Source organism: Triplophysa dalaica, chromosome 1 (genome assembly GCF_015846415.1).
Source record: "Triplophysa dalaica isolate WHDGS20190420 chromosome 1, ASM1584641v1, whole genome shotgun sequence".
Lineage (NCBI taxonomy): Eukaryota > Metazoa > Chordata > Actinopteri > Cypriniformes > Nemacheilidae > Triplophysa > Triplophysa dalaica.
The window spans coordinates 11,019,860-11,044,208 of NC_079542.1; the positions used below are offsets into that span (position 1 = coordinate 11,019,860).

At 37.9% G+C, this 24,349-nt stretch overlaps 1 protein-coding gene across 4 annotated transcripts in view; it reads right to left on the bottom strand.

Moving 5' to 3' along the window:
* Positions 1–290: 290 nt before the first annotated feature.
* Positions 291–24,349, bottom strand: part of lrrc4cb (leucine rich repeat containing 4C, genome duplicate b) — a 44,015-nt gene continuing 19,956 nt past the window's right edge. For 3 of the 4 annotated variants that reach the window (XM_056747351.1, XM_056747343.1, XM_056747326.1), the window contains exon 2: positions 291–5,060. In XM_056747351.1, the coding sequence (XP_056603329.1) occupies positions 3,115–5,010 (1,896 nt within the window). In that variant the 5' untranslated portion in view covers positions 5,011–5,060 and the 3' untranslated portion in view covers positions 291–3,114. Of the gene's footprint in view, positions 5,061–18,483; positions 18,550–24,349 lie in introns of those variants that run through there. The other variant, XM_056747336.1, reaches the window with a different exon arrangement.

Genomic DNA, 24,349 nt, shown 5'->3' on the forward strand with positions numbered 1-24,349 from the left:
CAATCAATGCTTGGAACATAAGTGAGGAATATTGCCTTTTATGTAAGATATTACCCTGCCTCTAAAAGAACATATTATACAAGGCATACAATTGAAGGCAGAGGCGAGGTTAATATCTACCCCTGAAACAAAATGGCATTGTCTGATATGTACGTCTGTTCTGAATGTAATCCCACAGCAACCACAGTTTTTTTCTGATTTTGTGTGAACTGACATTAAGGTTTTGCTAAAGAGAAAAAGACTCAAATGATAAAAAAACAGAAAATTATCATTAACCCCCTGCACACTTTAGAAAAAGACATTTTATTTACATTTACAGCATGTAACTGTATGAACTACAATCTCTTGTATTTTATATTTTTTCATGGTTAACGTTTAGTTAGCTGTATTCCCAAAGCATTATGAACTGATCAGCAAATATGAAATTTGACAGAAATATTATTGGTTATTTTCAATAACAGTTCTCGTAGAGTTGTGTCAATAAACAGACATTCTCTTGCCATAAAGAAAAAAACCACTTCAGCTTAGCATAGAAATCTAAAATGAGTTACCAATAACAAACAAATCACAAGAAGAAAACCAAAGAGAATTGGTTTAGTCCAACATCACAGAATTTCTATATGTAGACCGTGTAGGCATCATTGATCTATTCAGTAACGGATGCTGTGCTCAGGAACGCTGAAAGAGATAAGAGCAAGCTAGCATTCATGTACAAACCCTCTGAAAACAGACATTTTCATATTTTTGGGCCCAATGCTAATTTTTATTGAGACAATTTGTCCCACCTGTTGTATTGTATATGTACAATAAAAATAGTAGGAATATTTTTTTTACTTTGATACAAAAATAAAATGAAAAAAGCAAAAACAAAATACACTTGAATCAATGGTTTATGTAATGTAAACTTATGGGGTTATAATTCATCTTTCATACAGAATGTGAATAGCAATGAGGGTAAAAGTAAAAGGTTTAGGCCAAAGAATAAATGACAAGTAGAATTAACCATTAAATCAATAGGAAATGATGGAAAGTAACGTTTGTTTACTTGATCTCAGAAACTGATTAGTAATTCTCAATGAAAGACTGATAAATATATAAGCTAAAATGTAGGGTTGGTTATAATGTTCTGCATACATTATGTTATCTGATGAATTCCCTGCTGTCAAACATGTCTTTCTAAGATTAATATAGTCATGATGAATTAAAGGTATAGTCATCATGTACCTTTTTAAACCTTTGACATAAAATCAGATGAAGTTAACTTCAAGCGCTGGCTAGTGAGAAAACAGCAGGCTTTCCAAAATGATTAAAAGTGGAAGTGTGACATACAACATCATTCTAGCATTGACCATGAGAAACATAAAAAAGCACCAAACACAACTGTGGAAAAAGAATTGAGGTTTTATGTAAAGGCATACACAAATGGTATACAAACATATGCTTTGCATGCATTTTTGTATGGATGCACACACATGTTAGGGAACGTACGACCAGGTAAAATGATAATATTAAAATACACAGCAAATTAAATATAACATTCTGTAGAGTATGGTAAAAACAGCAAATTAAAGCTGACGGTATATATAAAGAGAGCACATTCACAGTAAAACCCTGTGGTTGACCAATCATTTCTGTTGGAAACAATTAATGCACCTCTCAAAAAAACAATAACCATTTCTGTGCTGGGCTACAATCATATGACATATTTTGTTCAGACAGTGCAATTCTCAGTAGGTCATTGGTTTCCATAGTGACTTTACCAGGCTATATTTTATTTTATTATTTATTTCCTCATAGCGCAGGAGACTTCAAATCCAATTTTCTCTTCTTTAGCCACTCAGGTCTAGTCTTACATGCCATGAAAATTACATTTCGGTGTTTTGGTTTAAAGTCACACAAATTTGGTTTTGGGGCAACTATTGTACAAATCATATGTTCAATGATATATCATTAATGTTTAGTTCATACTGTATGTTATTGGCAAGGAATTTGTTGTTATTGAGCTTTCACTAATCCCGCCCCCTTTTTATTGCTAATTACTGTGACAAGCTTTACTTTTTTTATTAGAACTGAAAAATGTCTAACAAAGTAGGGACAATTAAATGGATGTCGTTCTTACCTGTGCTGGAATGAAGTGTGCCAATCTCCAAACTAATTTGTTTAATTTCACAGTATTGGGATTCAAACTCAGTTTAAAGCAATTACAGTTGATAACATAGATACAAGATACTCACTTGAGAATGTCAACTATTAAATTATGATATCAAATCACAATTGAATTGATGTTAAATAAATAAGATAAATTAACTTGCAGCAAATGGGGAAGTCCTTACTAACATTAAACATGTTTGTTTGGAAATTTGGTAGGGCAGAAAATCCACAGTCAAATCCACAAAATGCTTTTTAAGATTAATAAAAAATTTGAAAGGAAAACAATGTGTGTGTGTGTCATTTCTGGGTACCTTGTGTCATAAAAATAAGTAGAATTTCTATCCAATTTAACCAACAAGAAAATTTGCCATGTAATAAAAACATTTGGTATGGTAGGATTGTTTAGTAGCATTTGTAAAGTGGGACTTTTAAAAACAACAGAAAATATCAAATCCAGGCTGACAATTTCATTTGAAAATGTAACTGTTTCTTTACATCTCTACTGCAGCTGCAGCCATCGGGCCTGCTATTCATATCTAAATGCTCCATGCAATTTGAAGTCTGGTGTGTATTTATTGGCCAGTATTTGTTTAAAGGATTGAGGGTCTCAGAATACAAAAACAGGTTTAAGCAAAGGGATGTAATATGCCAAGAGTGAAAAACAACAATAACTGTAGTCTTAATTTAACTTAATTTGAGCGACAAATGATAGAATTAATTCTCCCAGTCTGCATTGAAAAAGAGAAAAATTATAAAATCTTTTTTATGATTCACGATAGAGTCACTTCACATATCTTCAATAAATAAGATTTGTAAAGACACTTGTTAAAATAATACATACACCCAGACTCTCAATGACACTGTTGAATGTCTTATTTCAAGCTGCTGCCTTCATGAAAGCATGTCCGCAACCGAATATGAAACCTCATTAGTACAGTTTAGTTCATCCAAATGAAAGCATGGTTAAATTTGCGTCTCCTGTACGTTATCCTTTGAGCTGGCTTGAATAAGTAAAGGTTCATGCGCCGAACTATGCAAAGAGCTGAGAGTGGCCAAGTGGTTATAATCAGTTTTGTAGGAATTATAGTACTTGTAATGATCATGCTCAACAGCTGGAAGATTCAGGTGACTCTCCATGGCTGGAACCCTTGTTAGCTCCTCATTAACATTGATGATCTCAATGGAGCGGGACGGTCCATCGTGATCCTGCTGGTGATGCTGCTTGCGCATCTTGTAGAATATTATGAGCATGACAGCAGCCATAAGTGTGATGGCCACGAAGCAGCCGATGATGATCTTGGTGGTTTTCATCACCTCCTCCAAGCCGTTGAGAGCCCCATCCATGTCTATCTCAGTCACAGGAAGGGTGTACGCCCTCTCTGTGGCGATGGGTGTTCCCCTTGTGGTTGAGGATGAAGCCCAGCCAAAAGAGGGCTGCACCGGTGTCCTACTGTCCCCATTGTTTGGGGTTTCTATTGTCTCTACGGTCACCGTCGTAAAATAGCTGAAACCACTGTTGTCAACGGTGGTCACATTGAGGACAGCAGAAGCTGAAATGTTGCCCAGCGTGTTGCTTACAATGCAAGTGTAGGTTCCCGTGTCCTGGACGGTGATGTTGGTGAAGTTTAACGTTCCATCATTTTGGACAGAGATGCGCATCTTGAGCGTCCCGTGTGTTAAGATGGAGCCATTTGGTGTTTGCCAGCTGACCGAGGTCACTGAATTCGTCCGACATTTGAGCTCTGCTGCCATTCCTTCAGTCAAATTGAGGTCCGCTGGTGGGTCAACAATAACCGGGGCATAGCACTGAAAGTAGCTCTGGTCCAGCTCACCAATGTAGCGCCCCTTGAGGCTGAGAGGGGAATTGCAGCGTGCACAGCAGCTGGTGTTCGTCGGGACAGTCTCTCTCAGCCACCAGCTCAGCCAAAGAATGTCACAGTTACAGTTCCAAGGATTGTGATGCAAATGCACTCGCTGCAGGTGGCGCAAAGGCGTGAAGAGATCATGGGGCAAAAAGGAGAGGTTGTTGTGTGCCAGGTTGAGCTCTCTTAACGACTGCAGGTCATCCAAGGAGTTCCGTTCTATGGTTTGGACCTGGGCGTGCATCATCCACAGCTTCTGAAGATGGATGAGGCCCTTAAAAGAACTGGGTTGGATCATGGTGAGCTGATTCCCCGACATTTCCAACTCGTCCAAGCGAATCAAGGGCTGGATGTTAGGGACCTCTTTGAGGTTACACATGCCCAGGTTCAAGTAGCGAAGGTTACTCAATCCCTGAAATGCTCCACTTGAGATGTAGGAGAGACGCTTTAGCTCCCCCAGATCCAACCTCCGCAGGGACGGCAAGCGACTGAAGGCATCAGATGGTATGCTCTCGATAGGGTTATTCCTAAGCCAAAGCTCCTTCAGTTTTGAGAGATACTCAAAGGCGCCATTTGGGATGGTTGTGAGGCGATTGTCAAAGAGCTCCAGAGTGTTAAGGCTGGTCAGCCCATTAAAGGCGCCAATCTCAATGTTGCGGATGTGGTTCCTGCTAAGCTGAAGAATTTCTAGGTGTCGGAGATGCTTGAAACTGTCTACTTTGATCACTTGTATTTGATTGTCCTGAAGGTTTAGATACCGTGTATTGGTGGAGATGCCATCAGGGACATCCTTTAGAGCCCTGCGTGTACAGATGACCTTACTAAATTGGTTGCTGCAGGAACATACGGATGGACAGGTTTGAGCTCGCACCAATCCAGCGACGACAAGTAACTGCAGGGCTAAAAGCAGGAGAAACAAGGGGTCAAACCAAGCCCCTTTCCATCTAGGACCTCTCAACATCTGGCGCTGATGGTAAGAGGTCATTTTGTTCAACATTCATAATTTAATGCCCACCGATTTTCTCTTCCCAAACATTTACAGGCAGTCTGAAAAGGAAGCAGATGAAAAAAATATGTTAGCAAAAAAGTGTTTTGTTGAAGTGTCAGCACAGCTGATGAGAGTCAACCAGAACATCCGAGAAAATCTCAAAAGTGGAACATTATTTTTTCCAGTGGGGCAGCATCTATGTTTCTGACATTCTTACTAAAACTAAAAAGTAACCGAACTGAACCGTATATTACAAAGATGCATACTTTGCCCCAGGGATATTTTTGTTCTTTTTATCAGTGTCAAAGTAAAATAATTACTGCATCTTTGAAAACAAACTAGGAGAACTGCACAAGGAAAAAAAATATTTTTACATTGTGACTGATAAATTAAACATCATTACTGTCACACGTGTTTAATGAGCCTACTAACAGAACCAAACACGAAATAGGATCCACACAATAAATGACTGAACCATATAATCAGAACCGAGCTTAGTCAAGTATTCTTCAAGTGTTTTCTACTTTCTGACCTAATCCAGACAGATCCTTTGATAAAAGCTATTATGGAAGGGCTTGCTCTCTTGCAATTAACAAAGAAAAATATAGGGATGACCCTGAATAGTCGAAAATTCGATGCTTTGATAGAAGGAGTCTGATTTGACAACCAATCTCACAGTCGAATCTTCGCAGAGGTTTAAAGCAATGGGGATCATGTCATTCTGGCACTGTGCCGCCAAACATATTATTTATGTAAAGAAATGGAAAATTTTTAGGGTTGGGTACCCAAACCCTCGGGGCATATGAGCGCGAGGTCTGGCTATGACCCAGCGCAGGATCGCGTCACTCCACGTCTTCGGTGCTGTGAAACCGGTAACAAGAACCAGCACGTTCCGCACGCATCTGCAGATGACACGCAAATGAATGTGCACATCGTTTCCAAACATCTGTCACTTACTGAATGTTTGGGCATATAATTATGAATTAACACCTTGTCTGTTAATGCACGTAGTTTGTTACTTAGACAGAACTTTGCGCTGCATGACGCAAAAAAAGAATAGTAAGTAATATAACAAAAATCACTGCATATAGCAAGTCATTCTCTGCACTGAAAGCAAGCGTGAACATCATGAGGACATAGAAAGAGTGCACAGGAAAAAAGGTGAATGGGACTTTAGCTTATTTCGTTTATATCTTATTTGTATTTATTATAAAGGTAAATTCTGCTCAAAACAAATTCTCTAAATGAATTTGTGATTGTTTTTTTGGTGCATCAATGTTGCGCTGCACTTGCACACACATACACACACACACACACACACACGTATGATTCAATGTATATTTGGCTTGTATATTCCACACTCTATGCTTGGTAAGAATTTTGCTAAATAGCAAACAAATTGTCAAAACCAAAAAGGAATGTGCCGCTGCTGAGGCATACGCTAAATTTAACATTCTCTCAGGACTCTCAAGTCTCTGCTCTGTAACTGTTTTTTTATGACAAATATGATGTTGCCTATTATTTCATTTTAATTGGTATTCTCATTAATAATACAGGACATAAGACCTCTGAGTCTGCAAATGACAAAAAACAACACAGAAATTGTAAATTCATAAATTCACAAAAATTAAGATTGCTTCCTTGCTGACAAAACGATGCAGACAAAGAAATACACATGCATTATGCTGTATGCAGTAGCCATTTTGTTTTTCTGATGTTATTACACTAATAGGACCTGCTTAAATTGAGGAAAAGTCTTCAGCTACAGTGTTTTTTTATAGTTTGTTACACAAACCTATTGTATAATTCCAGATTTTTTTTTAATTGTAAGGTTAGGGTTAATTTATTGTTTTACTTTTCTACAATTATTTGTATATGGGAAAAGAATGATATTTTGGCAATGCGCAATAAAAGTCCCCAGAACGACCGATGAGTTCCAATGAGTTCCATTTTGAGAGTGTGTTTATAAAAATAACTTTCCAATCAGTATAGCAATAGGCAATGTATCGTCATATAAGAAACCGTAACAGAAATATATAAACCCCTCAGTAACCTCACGACACATGAGTGGCTTTATGTTGGTTTATGTATTCTATTATACATTAAGTGCAGACAATAAATGTACCAGATGACTGAGAGCATTAGATCGCTGTCTGTTGTTTGCAACAGTATGCCGGATGGAGACTGCATACATCGCAAGCTTAATCAGTGAAAATCAATTCTAAATAGTTTTGTTTTTTTACATAGCCCAGTTTTCACGGAATAAATTGAGCAATTTAGCATGAATTATCTCCCATTCTTGTCTGTGATGTCCCATTACACTATGAAATGTCTCAGAAAACAGTCTTGTTGTAAATCTGCGCTGCTCATCATCTCATAAACGTAAAATAGTGAACTGTGATTGATTTAGTCACAGAGAGACATCAATCTCTCTGTTCGGCAGAGAATGTTAGTTAGCAGCTGTATAATTGACACCTTACTGTGAGATGCAGAGAGAACTTACAGTGGACGCAGATTTAATGGGATGCATGAGGTAATCAGGCGACATCCTGGCAGGAGCCTCTTTATCATACCAAGAATAACCAAGGAATTTATAGAGCAGGCCAACTAATATATGAGATATTGATTGGTTGATTAGCTAAAGCCTGACATAAAAAATTGCCAACACAAGAATTATTATAATACCATATTTTATCTGATTAAGTACAGAATAGCAACATCCACACATCGTTTACATGTCCATTCTTCTCCTTTTTATGTGAAACAGGGCAAGAAATGTTAAAGGACCCAGTCTTTTGCTGTTTAAGAGGCTTTGATTATGTTTTTTGGGTGTTTAACAATGGATGTTCATGTTTCTAATTTAAAAAAAACCTTTATACTTCACATATTTCAAGTCTATTGTTCACCGCTGTCCCTCTTCTCACAAAACGAATGGATTTCTTACGGTCTATATAAAGTCCCACTTTCCAAAACGCTCTGATTGGTAAAGCTGACCAGGTCTGTTGTGATTGGTTCCCCGCTTAGAGTGTGAGGATGTCCCACCCATACCATATCAGCGAGCTTCCGCTTCTCAGGCTGTTGTGATTGGTCGGTCCCCCTCTGTGCACATGTATTCATAAGCTTTGGCTTTTAGCAATAGACAGTAACAATTGCGTCAACTTCACTTCATCAGTCAAATCGGATCGATCAAAGTGTAACGGAGGTCTGCTAGTGCCTCTGCAAATGTCAGTCTTTGTTAGAGATCTTTTTTTTCATACTATGGCGAGGGAAATGACACGTGACGAATGGAGTCAGACCGGTAATATAAATTAACACTAATAACAGAAGTGTTAGTTTTGCCATCTTATATTGGACCCGAGTTGGATAATAAAACAGGCAGACTGACCAGGAGACATTTGCAAGCAGGACTTCAAAGGACATTTCATCGAAGTGTTTTAGACGTAGGCTATGCGCACACACAGACACACACACACACACACACACACATACACACACAATATCAGTGTATTACACAGAACAGCTTTCACAGCCAATGTTTAAGTCATGGAAGCTGTTATTTGACCGTTGGTTATCTTAGAATGTGTGTAGCTAAATTCTTATAACCAGCTGTAGGACTGTGATGAAAGTGACAATAGTTAGCTCATAGCTCATAGCTCAGTCAAATGTATAAAATCTCTGATAATCAAACACTACTCCAGCGGCTCTTCCGCTTCTCTAAGGAAGACCTCCCCCCCCCTTTTTGGCATATTTCTTTGGGCGGAGGTTATTATAGGCACTCGGAATTGTGACATCATGTACCCGGGAAGTAGAGGGTTGTATATTCCGATTCCAGGCCAACATCTGTAGTCCAAGAAAACCGAATTCTGTTAAAGTCAATTACGTTATGGCATCACTGACTGCCACATTCTGAAAAATGTAATGGTAGTCAAAAGTGCCCCAGAATCGTTTGTTACAAAATTCTTCAAAATATCTCACTTTGTCTTGAACAGAACAACAAAATATACAATATTTTATTCCTACTATGGCAGTGGATGTCAAAGAACTGAAAATTGCTTTGAGAAATTTATATAGGTTTGAAACAACCTGAGGGTGAGTAAATGAGGACAGAATTTTTCTTTTTGGGTGAACTATAATTGCGTGTTTTACTTTTATGACATTTGATCACATGATGGTTTTGTCATTTTAGAGCTAAACATCTCCGGTTAAAGGAACAGTTCACCCCAAAATGAAAATTCTTTCATCATATACTCACCCTCAAGTTGTTCCAAATCTATTTAAATTTCACAGAGAAAGATATTTGGAAGAATGCCTGTTACCAAACAGTTCTCTGTGTTCATGGCAAACCAAGAAATGTATACAGGTTTGGATCAACTTGAGGTTGAGTAAATGATGAAAGAATTATATTTTTGGGTGAACTGTCCCTTTAACATTCAAGGTACACAACATTGCCCAAGTTGTGTACCTAAAAGAACAGTACAGTCTAACTGTTTAAAATGAGGGTGAAGCAGCGAAAGATTTTTATTTTGGGGCTTAACAGTCTTTAACAACACTTAACCATCAAGGCAGTAAAAAAGTGTTTTTATACATAACTGAAACATTCTAGAATACAACTGCGCAACTCATTAGTGGCTATGGTAATCAATGGTGGCCAAAAATTGTGTTTGGTTACAAGCATTCTTCCAAATCTCTTTCTCTATGTTCATCTGAACAAATACATTTATAGACAGAATTTTTGGATAAACTGTTCCTGTAAAGTACATCAGGGAAAAAAATCCTTTCTTTAACAAACACATTAAGCAGGTATAATGCGAATACCAGTTTTACAGGCACATTCAGACTCACAAAAGCTCAATTGACCACCCTAATGGGGGAGGTGGGGAGTGCTTGTTACCTGTTTGAAAATTGCCTTATTTTCAATCACTCTCTGCATTTAATCAAGGTCTGATAGGTCTGTCAAATGTATATAAAGGGATCAAAGAGAGGGTGTGGTTTTGAGATAACATAAATCAACCAGCACATGGTGATCAGCTGTCTAAAGTATACAGCATATTTGATATTTGGGAGTGATTCTTCATTGCAGTCTGAGCTAACCTGTTTGTTATGATAGTAAATACCAAATTTAGGACATAAGTGTCTACACAAGGACCTCGATCGATTCAATGTAACGGAATGAAATATGTTTTGTGAGTACAAAGCAGGAAATGACCAACATTGTATAAATGGAGAAAAAATACCACAAATATATCTAAAATATCAGACGACATTTACTTTTTCTTTGTGGGCTGAGAGGCAACATAAAATTGCATGAGCAATTATTAATTAAAAATAAAACAACTAAATTGTTTTATCTAACCACACTCACACGCATAATAGAAAACTCTGGTGTGCTCTACTTATTTACCCTAGAACTACATAAGGACAAACAACACAGTAAAATTAGTTCTCTGGAGACAGTACGTTGGCTCCTCAGGACCTGGAAACAATGGCTTACAGAGAGGATTCTGCTTTGGGACGCCTGCCAAGGCCTTTACTTAAATAGGGAGACTGTGTAAAAGCCAAAGCAGAGCCTTCACAAATGGAAGCCCTCCAGTTGAATTTACAAAGACTGAAGTGCACTATAAGTACGTGTCATGTACACCTTGAGTGGACAATAACGTTAAACAATGGGATAAATCTGCTACATTAAAGTGTGTGTGATCCTTGCTATTTATTTGACAAAAAAGCTCATGTAAATACTATCACAATAGCTTTGTTACCCCTGTTTCAAAAATTTTACTTATACAATATATTAATTCAACTTGACATCAGATTGGGTATGTTATATTATACAAATAAATATCATATTTTGGATAGATATAGTTATATAGTAAGACACACATTTACAGCTTGAACACAGCATAAACAGAGAGTATACTAAATGTTGTGCAAAAAAAAGAGAAAGAAACAGATTGATGCGCATCTTTCAAATGATTGAAGCCCTATCCTACCGATGTGTTTAAACAAGTTAAAATCAATACCTTACTTGCCTCTCAGAAGGGCTTTTCAAGCAGTTTAGCCAGAGAAAATAGATACAAAACGAAGGAGTGATGCAAATTACTCCCACATAGATCTTCCTCTGCGCCTCGAGTTCCCCTGCACATCCAGTAGGAGTCTTAGTCTGTAAAGTAATTTAGAAATGAAGCCTATACTTCAAGCGTCTAGGGCCAGGTGTAATCTCCATAATCATTGGATTGTGCCAAACTAACTTATGCTGCCTCCATTATCATAATGACACTGATGAATAATCAGATGAAATGGCCGTAATCACACTTTTTTCCCCCTCGCTCTTCTCTGGCTGTGTGGGAGGATCAGGCTGCAGGGATATATAGTCCACAGATCTAATGTTCCCACCTAATATATCTCTAACGCCACTGCAGTCCAACGTTTTTTAAAGGGTTAGCATTTGCATCTAAAAGGAGCGTTACTGTAGGTAGAAAGAACTCCATGTACATTAAAGTTGAGTTTAATTCATGTAAGCACTGACGCTTGGTGGTTGCATTGAATTCAAGGTCTTCACAAGCAGCTTTTAATATCACTGGTAATTGTATCACTTTAATTAACTTGTTAATGATACTACCTCTTGTCATTTGCTCAGCCCAGATTCTCCTGGGCGTTTTACTGAGAGCGACTTTCAAGGATTTGAATCAATGGAGATAACACAGGCACAAACACAGAAGGAGATTCTCTTGCTATTTAATTGTGTTTCCTCCAGCCTATTAAATCAAGAAAATGAAATCGCAATCATGGCTTGTAAGGATGTGTGCAACCCTCACTTGGGAAATTATGACCTTCTGCATTTAATTTTGCCATCTATTTATATTCATTACAAAAAGGAGAACTTTAGTTCTCTAATGAACAACATAGAAAAATCAACATTTGCACTCAACTTTGCAACTCTACAGGGAAACACTGATTTACAGATGAGTTACAGATATTGATTTAAATCAAACCCGCTGTCAATATTTATGGCCGGCTGGTAAATCATTAAAGGACCTCATGCTAATAGTCAGTTTTATGGTTTTGCGATTGACTTAAATATTGACTTCAATCATTTAACGGTGAAATATGGCATGTACTGTCCTACAGCGAACTATTAAGATTTGTTGTAGAGTAGAAGGGCCGGTACAACACTGAGCATGGGCTCGGCAGAAATCAAGCACAGTCAGGAGCAATGTTAACAATATCTAGCCGTGAGGGAAATTTATTGGACGTGGGACGTTGCACCCCAATGTTCTGTCATGTGGTGAAGAGCTTGTTAGCAAAAACATGCGTGCACTTTTAAACAGGCAGGACTTCTGCACAAAACTGTATCCCACGGCATTGCAGCAGGTGAGGGGGAAAAAGTTTGTTCTCAAGGAATTAATCTTCATCTTGATCATCTTCTCAAGCTAAAAGCGTAAAGCCATAGGAAATGAAATGAGGCTAAAGCACGTACGGCACCGTTGCACCCATTAACGTGGTTACTGCGAGCCGCTCTCGACAAATTGATGTCGCTGCGGCACCTAACCTAACTGCTGCAAAAATTCTGTCTAGCTATTCTGAGCACACTACGTGGGCAACAGAAAGACTCCATCATATTTGCCATATAATGACATTAGCCATCTTCATTATAATAGACCCTCAGACTATTGTAGCAGATAGTCTTTCCGAAGGGAAGTGTTGGTACAATTTATATGCCGCTCTCCAACCACATCCCTGGGAGAAAATCCATATTGTAATGGGCTAAGGTGTTGAGTAAGAATACAATTACAAGACAAAGCGAGTCTTGGCAGCAGCCTGACTTGCTGGAAATACACAGCTGGAGGGATCTTGCATATTTTCTCATTGTGTTCTGGCAGAATTTTAAGCGAGGTGCTCTCAAGCCTGTTTGCTTGTGCGAGCAGACACAAAGCAAGCGAAGACATGACAAAAACATAAGCACAAGGCTGCAAAAAAATTTGAGGTACGCTAACGACTGATTGGTTACAGCGCTTTATGTGCTTCGGTTTAGCCTTAGAAACAGCTGTCAAGTCAAAGCACATGTAATAGGTTAAGGAGTGACAGGGCATGAGACGCTCTTCATCTAGACTATCTGAGTACAGTGATTACAGCTGGGCCTGGCCCCTTCACATCATTTCAGTGTTCAAATTGAAAATCAGGGAGGCAGAGTGCTGACCATGCTAAAACACAGCAGACAGCAATCTTTAAAGGCGAACCGCATTGACCCATGAATGCAATCTAAACCATGCTAATCCAGAATCACGGAGGTTTGAATCGAGCTCATGTAAGACAAATGGAAAATCAAAGGTTTATCACACCAGACTCACCTATTACACGCTTTGCATTCTGCGTTTACACACACACAAAAAACATTCTATATCTACAGTCCTAAAACCCTGTCTTCCTATATATTCAAGACAGTAATCGATATGTATGCATGTGCACAGCAGCATGTATACTGTAGATACTTACTGTATCTAAGAGTATGTCTTGAACAACATATGTCTTGAATAGGAATATTATTTAACTTTGACTGTAAAAGTTAAAACAAGGCTCCAGTTTTGTCGTCAAGTGCATTTTTGTTTACTCTTGAAAGTCCTTGTGAAATAAAAAATTACAATGCCTATTTTTTCATGAAATACTTGAGTGTTAATGGTAAATAGTTTATCCATGTGGGTCATTGTGTGCCCTCTTATGCTGCTTTCCAGACAATTCAGATTTCAGATATTATGTCATAAAATATGAGACTTGCGACCTCAATATGTTCCAGTCAACCATGCATCACATTCGCATGTTTACCACGTGGTGTCACTATGAGATGCCGAGAGAATGTAACAGCAGTCTATAATATGTTATATGGAAGCTATTCAAACGTAGGCATTTGTTCATAGTTTCTAGATATATTTAAGGAGTAGTTCACCTTCAAAATGAAAATTCTGTTATCATTTACTCATCCTCCTGTATGACTTTCTTCTTCTTCTTTTGTGTTCTTAGAACACAAAAGAAGATATTCTGAATAATGTTGTTAACAGCCCCCAATTCACTTGAATTGAAGTGATTGGGGGGCTGTGCTGTTCTGTTTTTCAAAACATCTTCTTTTGTGTTCTGCGGAAGAAAGAAAGTCATACTGGTTTGAAATGACATAAGGCCATGTTCACACTTGACTTCTATTTTGACAAGAAAAAGTTGACAATGGCACTGTGATTACAAATATCAGCCGCATGTGCACAAAGGCGGCTTAGAAAGAAAGGCTTCGTAGACAACGTAACGGAAGTCTATTTGATCTTTAAAAAGAGAGCGTCTTTGCAATAACCAAACACATATTTAAAACTAAAATACGAATTTCTCGATAGAAATGCAACCAGAAGTTATTGAAATTGAAGATGAAATTTACACTTATATAAAACTATGCTCCAACGGGCGTTACGGCCGCCCTTTTTTTTTCGAGCTTGAGCCTTGTTGACCAATCACGTTCCATGCATGTTTTTATGGAAACAACAGGTCTCTGTCATTGGTGAGCTGTGATAAAGGTGCTTGACGAAGGGCATTTTTTTCAGAAAAGTTTAACTTTTTCAACCTCAAAAGATGCTCTGAACTTAAAAAAAACACGCTGGATTATAATCTTAAACAGACGCAATCAGCTTCAAAAAAGAAAGTCAAGTGTGAACATGGCCTAAATTATGACAGAATTATTTTCATTTTGAAGTTAAACTACACTTTTTATGTTCATGTTCATACATATTCCATATTGTAAAAGTAGTTTAAAGTTTGTTTATGGTTCACATAAGGTTGCGAAAGGGCTATTCGCCATCTTGTAGATGACGTCAAATCATGTGTCTCACTGAAGTTGGGGTTGATCGATCTGCCCCGAGCTCAGAGGTCAGATAACCGACTTTGTTTGCCGTTCCAGACGTTCACTTCCGGGATTGAGGTCGGCAAATCCCGAAATCCGAAATGTCTGAACGCAGCATTTATTTTCAGTTAAAATCTGAAAATGCACTTCCGTCTTGCAGTGACTATCCGTTTTAAGTCTAAAATACACTACAAGACCTTTCTTCAGATTTTGCACAGATTTTCAGTCTGGACTTGTTGCAGAAAGTCTGTGCCAGTCAACAGATTTGATCAGTTAGTGTGTTTCTATCTGAAACTTTCAAAAAGGCTGCAAGTGTATGTCTAGTTTAAAAAAAACTGTTCAGATTTTTAAACTCTTGTAGTGTATTCTAGCCATTAAAGGGGTCATATGGCGCGAATACATGTTTTTCTGTGTCTTTGGTGTGTTATAAACATTACTTGCATGTATTAGACACGTAAAATTGCTAAAATTAAAGTGTCGGAACAAAAGATGCATTATATCTAAAAGCGAATGCTCACCCAGACCTGCCTGAAATGCCTCGTGTAACGACAGCCCCACAAATCTTCATCATTTCATGGTATGACTTGACTAAGACCGCCCAAATCTATACGTAAGTCATGTGGGCGTATTTGTCAGCAAAATTGCTTTGGATGTTGCAAATATGGTAAGAGGCGTTACAATGTGGTCACACGCTGGCAGTATTCGACCAATCACTACGCACTCCGCGCGAGGCGGGACAAAGATGATATACAAACATGTATGTGGAAAATACAGCATTTTTTAACCTTAAACCATGTATACACATTGCATTACATCTAAAATAAACAATAATATTCTTTTTGGCCCAGTCATTTGACCTCTTAAAATGACGTACAACAGTGATTGTTATAAACTGATTATCCTGATTATCCAACTGATTGTTTTACTTTATTAATCATTTTGAATCAAGTCAACAACAGTGGCTGCCTGTTTGATTATAATAACATTCTTCACAAATACACATACATACATACACGTTTTTATACATTGTGGGGGACTTTCCAAGGACTTTTGTACTGTACAAACCCCTCAACCTACCCCTAGACCTAACATCAACGTTTATGATTTCAAAAACGCATTATTTATTAACCAAATGACGTTGTGGGGACCACTGGGCGTTCTTGGACTTTTACCATGCTTGTTGGGACACACATGAATGGAAACCTGCACACACACACATGCACGCATACACTCTTTTCTCTGTCTCCCACTCACTCTCTCCATCCCCTTCCCTCTGACCACCTGGTTCCATTCTAACATGTTACTGTTAATGATCCAATGAAATGCTGATGGTAAAAACTGGCTTTCTTATTGACTCTAGGAACCAGGAAGCTGGTTATATGAAGCACGCTAAGTATAACGGTTATTTTGAGAACGTCATGTTTTGCTGCAGTGAATTCAGCTTTTCCTCTTTCAAGTTGCTGTGATTTTAATTCAACGACTGGACCCCACATTGTGTCCAGGCTGTTGCACAGCAGTTGTGACTCAGTGCTTACACTCAACCCTCTCTCTCTGTATCTCTCTCTCTATTTTTTCTGTCTCCCTTTTTACACACAAGCTTCTTGCTTGGGAATAATTCATGGCTTTGCATTAGGGCCACTACAGTCATTGCTAACAATTGCAAAAGCAAATTGATAAAGTTGCTCAAGGTTTATATCTTTAAAATTTGTGTTTTAATAAAGAAATCAACCAATTAACTTGCACCTAGGGACATTTAATATGTAGAGTTTACGTTCATATACAAGAGTATATATAAGAGTATTTTTATCTTCAAATAAAGAGGAATGGTAATTTACAATACTGTGTTCAGTGTATTGCAAAATATGTCATGCTAACAGCTGGGGCCCATTTCACCATTCGTGAAGTCTACTTCACTCATATGTCTGAGAAAAAAGAGACAGAGTGGCAACAGACATGGGTGGACATGTTGAGACATTAATAGACCATGAGAAGATACATATCACTATTTCTCTCCATATAATCTGAAAGACGTAGCATACGTTTACTATATGAATTTATGTGTACTTATATTTTCCATCTCTTAAACTGATATAAGAAGACAGAGATAAAGCAGAATAGTGAGCGAGTGAAAGAGAGAGAGAGAGAGATAGAGCGAGAGTGTCCGGAGACTGAGGCAAAGAGTGATAGTGGTGCATTAAAAGTCAGAGCACATTCAGTACAGAGCCACATTCATTATGCATTAGCTAGGTTACCATGTGTAGAATCATTAAAACACAAAATCTTCATCTAAAACAGAAATCGCGTTTATAGGTGATTCCTCTCTGAACTCCAAAACTAATCCCTGCCATCAGATTCACGGGAGGTTGTCTGAATTTGCACAGCTGCAATTATCAAGATTTTTATTGCACTCAAAGAACAATTTGACAGTAATGCCACCGTAGAGATACTACAGCCAGTAGACAGATTCATTGTTGCCATGAGAACTTGCTGTTTTCACTTTCTGCTATTGCCTAAATTAAACTTGATGATGGTACAAGGCAAGAATAGAACAAGCTAGAGAGAAAAAAATGGTGCTTTGACCCTCCTGGTCGGGCACAAATGAAGGAGTCACAGCGAGCATGGTGCTCATCCCATGCATACAGATTGCATTACACAGCCAATCCACTCAAAGAGCCTTTGCTCCTTTAATGCACTGACATGCCTTAGTATGTGGAGTGTGCCAGTCTCGCTCAGCTAAACGCTCCCCTTGGTCGATTTATACAAGGCAGAATCTTTTACTCATCCAGCACCATGCTCGATATTGATAAAAGATCTGTTAGCAAGACACTACACTGTGTCACTATCACACCTACCAACATTTAACATATCAAGATCTCTGGAAAGCAGGACATACATCGGTTGATGCTTTGCATAGAAGATAAACCTGAGTACTGCGTTTAAGTCTTTAATTGAGATGAGGTGACAATTTGCCTGATTAATTTTGCAATGTATGGAATGTCATATTTGAGCTTCCATTAGCATGGGGATTATATCCTGCCCGACATTCGCGAGAATACAATACCGGGTTAAGATATCTATCATACCAACACATGCAAATATCACAATCTACAACGTGAGCGTCTGCTGCCTGCCATTTTGAGCCGCTATTTCCAAACCCCCTATACACACCACCTCTCTTGTCTGTTTGGGGTACGATGGAGGAGCACTCGGCTACGAATCTCCCCACTGTTCCATTCAGCGCACCTACACGTTCTTGTGAGCTGTGCTTTTCACAGTTCAAAACAAATACATCTGCCTAGTCATTAACCTTAATGACTGCACTACACAGACAATGCAAAGGAGAACGGGGAGGCAAACAGTGGCAACCATTACTTTCCCTGCATGAGATGACAACAGGAGCAGCTGAGGGCCTCCAAGCTATAATCTCACTGTGGCCATATAGTCTCCTCCGTCATTAGTATCGACTCTGCATGAGGCCCAGCCAATTGAAGCACTCGGCTGCGAGCATGGCGGCACACATAAATTCCGCGCGTTTCAAGACTCTGAGTGGCTCTCCAAGGAGGCCGACACATTACTTCAATTCATTCTGTTTTTCGCTTATATAAAACTACCTTTTTATCTCCTTCAGCTCTGCAGCAGTGGCTTGGGATGAAACTGTGATGCCCGTGTTTTGACCTTTATTAGGAAGAAAATAAAAAAGATTTTCATGGTTCCAATTATTGAATGAGACACTGATTGAATCATGAATTGAACCATTATGAAACAGCATGTACTGTCAGATAGACCAATAGTCTGGGAGCACATCAATTCCATTCAATGCACCAACATACTGTAAAATGTACAGTATATGACTCCTCCTTCTGTGAAACACAAAAGAATATACTTTGAGAAATGGTTTTGTGTTCATACAATGGAAGTCAATAGGGTCAAGTGTGGTTTGTTCTTCAAAATATATTTTTTGTTCTCTTCATAACAAAGAAAGTTATACAGGTTTGGAATGACATGAGGGTGAAAAAATTATTAAAGAATGTTCATTTTTGGATGAAATTCAACAATTAAACAGTTGCAATTTATATAATAATGAATTGTTTTATATTGCTGTTGGCTTTATTTACTGTAAGTTATTGTATAATTCTGAACAGTTGTAAACAAAATGCTGTAATGCATGACCCTACAGGTATAGTCTTTCTTCTGTGGAACACAAAAGAAGATATTTTTAGGGGTGTCCCTTGGCTTTTGTGTCCATACAATGTGAGTCAAATGGGTCCATTGTTGTTTGGTTACCAATGTTCTTCAAAATGCTTTTTTTCTGTGCTCTTTTGGACAATGAAAGTCATACAGATTTGTAGAGTGAGTTAATGATGAAAGAATTTTCATTTTTGGGTGAACTATCCCTTTAACATAATACAACAAAAGATAATATAATTTACTAATGAACTTCTTTAGAGTAGAATTGTTTATTGTGCTTATTATATTAACAAATGTAATTTATATAATAATGGTTTGGTTTATGTTGCTATCGTCATTGTTTACTGTAATAAAAACATATTGGTAATTGAAGTTATTGTAGTGTTCTTATCAATAGTAAAAATTACTGTGTGCTTAAAGTGCTGTATTATATAAAAGCCAACACGCTGCATAAGACCCGGGCATCAGATGAGAATGTATTTGTTTTTTACAGTATTCGCACCTTGTAATGCTCCGGCTCATGGATAATATTCCCTGGACTATTGTGTGTCTGCTGCTGCTGAAGTTTTCGATCTTTACTACTCTTCGGCCTTTCATATTAGGAGAGTCTGTTAGAAATGCGTTTCAATGCGAAACAGCTGCAACCCCAGACAATGTCACAACAGTATGTATTCTAGCAAGTCTGTGATTTATCAGCCTCTAAGACACGGATCTCTTTGACACACTTCTGTTTCTGAATCCAGGCCAAGTGATCTGAGAACCTTGAAAAAAGCAACCGCCTTGATGTTCCTCTCCCATATCAAAAATATGCTGAGAGTGTGAGAAGACATCCTCCAGGGGAGGGGAAGGGTGCTTGTTTGAAAAGGGGTTCCAATATAATGAGCAACCCAGATTTGTACTGTGGCTTCCGTGCCTGATGACAAACATCTTGAGTAATCAAAGCAAACTGATATTTATAAGCTGAGCTGAGCACACCTCCCCTCTGTCTCCAGTGACTAATATTAGTGAAGAGCACAATTGTTGCCATTTGGCTCATCTGTAGGATAGCGCTGACATAGGATTTACAAATTGACAACCCGGGATTGTATGACAGCGCGGTCTCTATTGCAGGCCAGACTGAACCGTAATTCAAATGCGCAGACATTTATTAGTTACTGAGGCCTGAGGGCATAGAAGTCAATTTTCATTTTTACTGAAATGAGAGGTTTGGTTAATAAGCTGCTCAGAAGCCTTATTTCCACAGATTTTAAATGCATGAACTCTAACCTCCCTGTTCCTATGAGCCTGTGCACCACCCTGGCTCCTCTCCAGAGCACCAAATGTCGCTCAGAAAGTATTTTTTTCCCTGAGTGTTCGCGTATGGCATTAGACATCTGCTGCAGAACTAAAAACAGTGCTGCATGCTTGCTCACTCCCTCATTTATCTGTTGCCATTTGGGCTCCATCCTGTTTCCCAAGACACTGACTGATTTGCGCTAGTCACGTTTTGCTAACGTAATGCACATCCGTTTTTTGTAATGACCAGAGACTTATTACATAGACTGATCTACATAAACAATTGACAGATATATGATGATTTAAGAATAAGAGAGGCGGTCATATGAAATGTTTTAAAAGAAAAATCGATGACGCTGTGATGGAAATACACAGAGCTTTGTATAAATGTACACAGCTTCTCGGGCCTATACCTCAAGCCAGGTGGAATGGATTTATCATTAATGTGTGTCACTATGCAGGAAAGTTCATTACATATAAGCTTGATGAATTTTGCTCTGGCTCCTCCAAATGAGATTTGAACCCATGACCCCGATAATGCTAGGCAGGCAATGAGCAAGGAAACCAGGTTAGGCTATTCTAGCAGCACATTCACCACAGTGTTGCTTTAGGGAGATCTACTGTGACAACCTACATACTGTTGGTAATAAACCACAGTATCATCACTCCTGTACAAAATTGCACAAGAATAATGTGAACAGGCACTCACAGAGGCCACATGACCTGGCAACAGCCTTGGGTGATTCCAGAATTATCATCAGCAAGAATCTGCCACAAGAGACCTTATTACACATAAGTTTAAAGCCTGATTAAAACACTGAGACCCTGGAGGGTGTGTGCTATTGTGATTACTTTCTTTGTAATTCAGACATCCTGGGTACAAAATCAGATATGAGGATTGTTGAAAGTTATAGGATAAACTACGCTCTACCTGCATGTGTCTTGTGGGCCTATATTATTTCCTTTTTTTTTGGAAATATTTTTGAGTTATATGAACTCATCATCTGTATAAATGATACTTCAGCCTATTGACCGTATTAGTCAATTTAAGGGCTGTCAAACGATTACTTGTTAATCGCATCAAGAAAAATAATATATGTCTGTGTACCGTGCATTTTATTTTGTATTTATAAACACATGCATGCATATATTTAAGAAAAACATACAAAGTAAATAGATATTTATTTAACATTTCAATTATTGGTAAATATAAATTAATACACCTAAATATTTCCTAAATATGTTATTGTGTTTATAATACAAAATTAACATGCACAGTTCATAGACATATATTATTTAAACACAATGTTTTATTCAAATTGCGATTAATCGCGATTAATCATTTGACAGCCCTAGAATTTGCAGTCTTGTTTGTAGGAAAAAGTAACTTGAGGGAGTATCTATGCTGTATTAGTTATGTGTATATAGTTATGTATTACATAATGTGTCTTCTAACAAGAGATAGATTCAACCACTAACCACAAAATAATTGAATGTTTCATTAAGCCTCCCACTAGTGCTCTGTTCTATTGATTTTACATTGATTCTAATAGTCCAAAGGTCAAACAATTTGCTATCCGCTTGTTAAGTTGTGACGTTACGGACGTTGTGTACTTCTGTTTCCGGGTCCAAGCCGTCACTCATTTCAAGTGTAGATATTATTAAAGCAGCCGTTTATGAGCACGTTCATTCATATCACAAATTTTAGCAATATGTTTATAAATTTGCAGTGTACACTACAGTATCCAGGCTTACGGAATCTCAGGTATCAATATTTGAATAATTTGTAAAAAATCGCAGTGTTGCCATGGGTGATTTTGTTATGGAGATAAAGGAGTTTTGCATCATGCCATGAGTGAATATTAGCATTTTTGTTATTTTTTTCTATGGCATCTGATAGAGCGGAAAGACCCGGAAACAGTGTATAATCTTCCATATATGGTGGCGCGTGACGTTAGGCTTCACAGGAAGTCAGACATTCATTCCAATTTGACAATTTCATATATTCATCCTAGAGTGAGATAAGCATGTCTGGCTTGCTGTCCATGAATAAGGCTCTAAATTGCCCCTCTTAATTAGACTGCTTTATTAAAACAATATTAAATACTATATATCTGAAGTGAATTGGAATAGAGGTGGAGTGGGGGTCGTAGCGGATGCCAGAAGAATAGACACAGGAGTGAAGCGAGCAACTCTTTGTACACCCTTAGCATCGTGATTGACAGTATTTAATGAACATGCTGCTCATGAACTTTCGTTAAGAACTCGATTTAAAATTCCATCATCATACTTTTGTTGCTTCAATTTCCGCAGGGATTGCAGGGACACCACAAGATTAATAAAAGATAACTTTTAAAGAGAAAGCCAGTGTGGCTGTATATCTTGTCTAACAGCACTTCCTCTGACCTGAGAACTGAACACCATTGTGTACTCATTCATTTGGCCTTACTGTCCCTCCAGCACAGAAAGGATTTTTTTCTAAAGAATAACCTTGCCAAATAACAGTGAATCTTTTGCATTTTTGGAAGGTGCTACATGGATTCCGTTCAGTCTCTGTCATTAAACTTTTCAATTTCGCACAAGACATGACAAGATGATCTTTAAGCCTGACCCACCATTAGAGATGGTCTTTCGGAAGCATCAGGTTGAGCAGAAGCATTTCAACTGCTTCATTTTTCTCTAAATGGCAGAAATTAAGGTTAATGGGTGCAACATTGGCTAAATGCTCTCATTTACTGGCTCTTCCTTCTTGCCTTGGGGGAAATTAATGTATTTGGCATCTTTTTGGCTCAGCTGGCACATTCAATACATTAACACTCATTTTTATGACAGCAGAGCAGTGCATACATAATTCACATTCTTTTAACTGTTTATTATCAGTTGGCATTTTATCAATAAAAAAAAAAGAGTTTGGATGTAGTAATGTCCAAATATACACCAAATAATTATAGGAATCCTATGAAGGCAAGATTTCAACCAGGATGTCTGCAATATGTAAAAACATCACAGCTGATATTTTAAAAAGTACTATACAGGTTATTGCATAATACAAATGAATTTAAAAACTGGACCCAATAGACATGTGATCCAAATCCCACATTTAATTTGAGCAAATTATTTTTTCCATTTAATTGAGCTATTTGATGCTTTGATTTAAGCTGGATAAGATGATTATGGTGTATATTAGAATGAAATGCTTAGAACATCTGTCATGGATTTTTTTCATGGAAAGTTAAAGCCCATCTAATATGTCCAACTAACACAGAAAATGTATGAGTTCTGTTTTATCTTATCTTGTCATATGTAAAAATTTCAGCTTACTAATGCAAAGCACAAAAAGTGCTTAATGATTTTGAAAATAATGCTTTAAAGACAATATGTTCCATACAAGTGAATACCATGGATAAAAATACTTATATTTAATTATACAAAATGAAACTCATTTACACTTTTTTGAACATAATGCAATCATCCAATTCACCCAATTAACCCCAATAAAGTAACACTTTTTCTATGTTTATGCTCCTTATAACAGCTCTTCCATCAAAATCGGCAATGCCTTTCAGCACCTTCCCAGAAAAGACAGCTCCTCAATACTCAACACCACTGGAGAAGCAACAACCCACGAACCCATGAATCATCCACCAAAAATTACGTAAGCGCTCTCAAAAACCAATACATGGCTGAGAAGCTTTTCCAATGAATCAGTCCTCTATATCGTGTCTATTACAGCACCTCTTTACCAATGCACACTAAAGTTCTGAAGCCTTTCGAGGGTTGAATGTTAAATGCAGATTAGCACCAGTCTGCGCGGCCAGCTTTCCTGGAATTAAACTGCTGTTTTTTCTGTCACAAATATAAAATGGGTTATGACACATGGTGTAATTGAAACGTGTTACTTATGCAGCATTCAGGATGTCTTAAAAGTCAATGGGGTCTATTAGATTCAATGAGGAATAGTTCTGTCGACCATCATGGATACACTGCTTCTTTCCCCTCGTCTCTTCAGTGCAT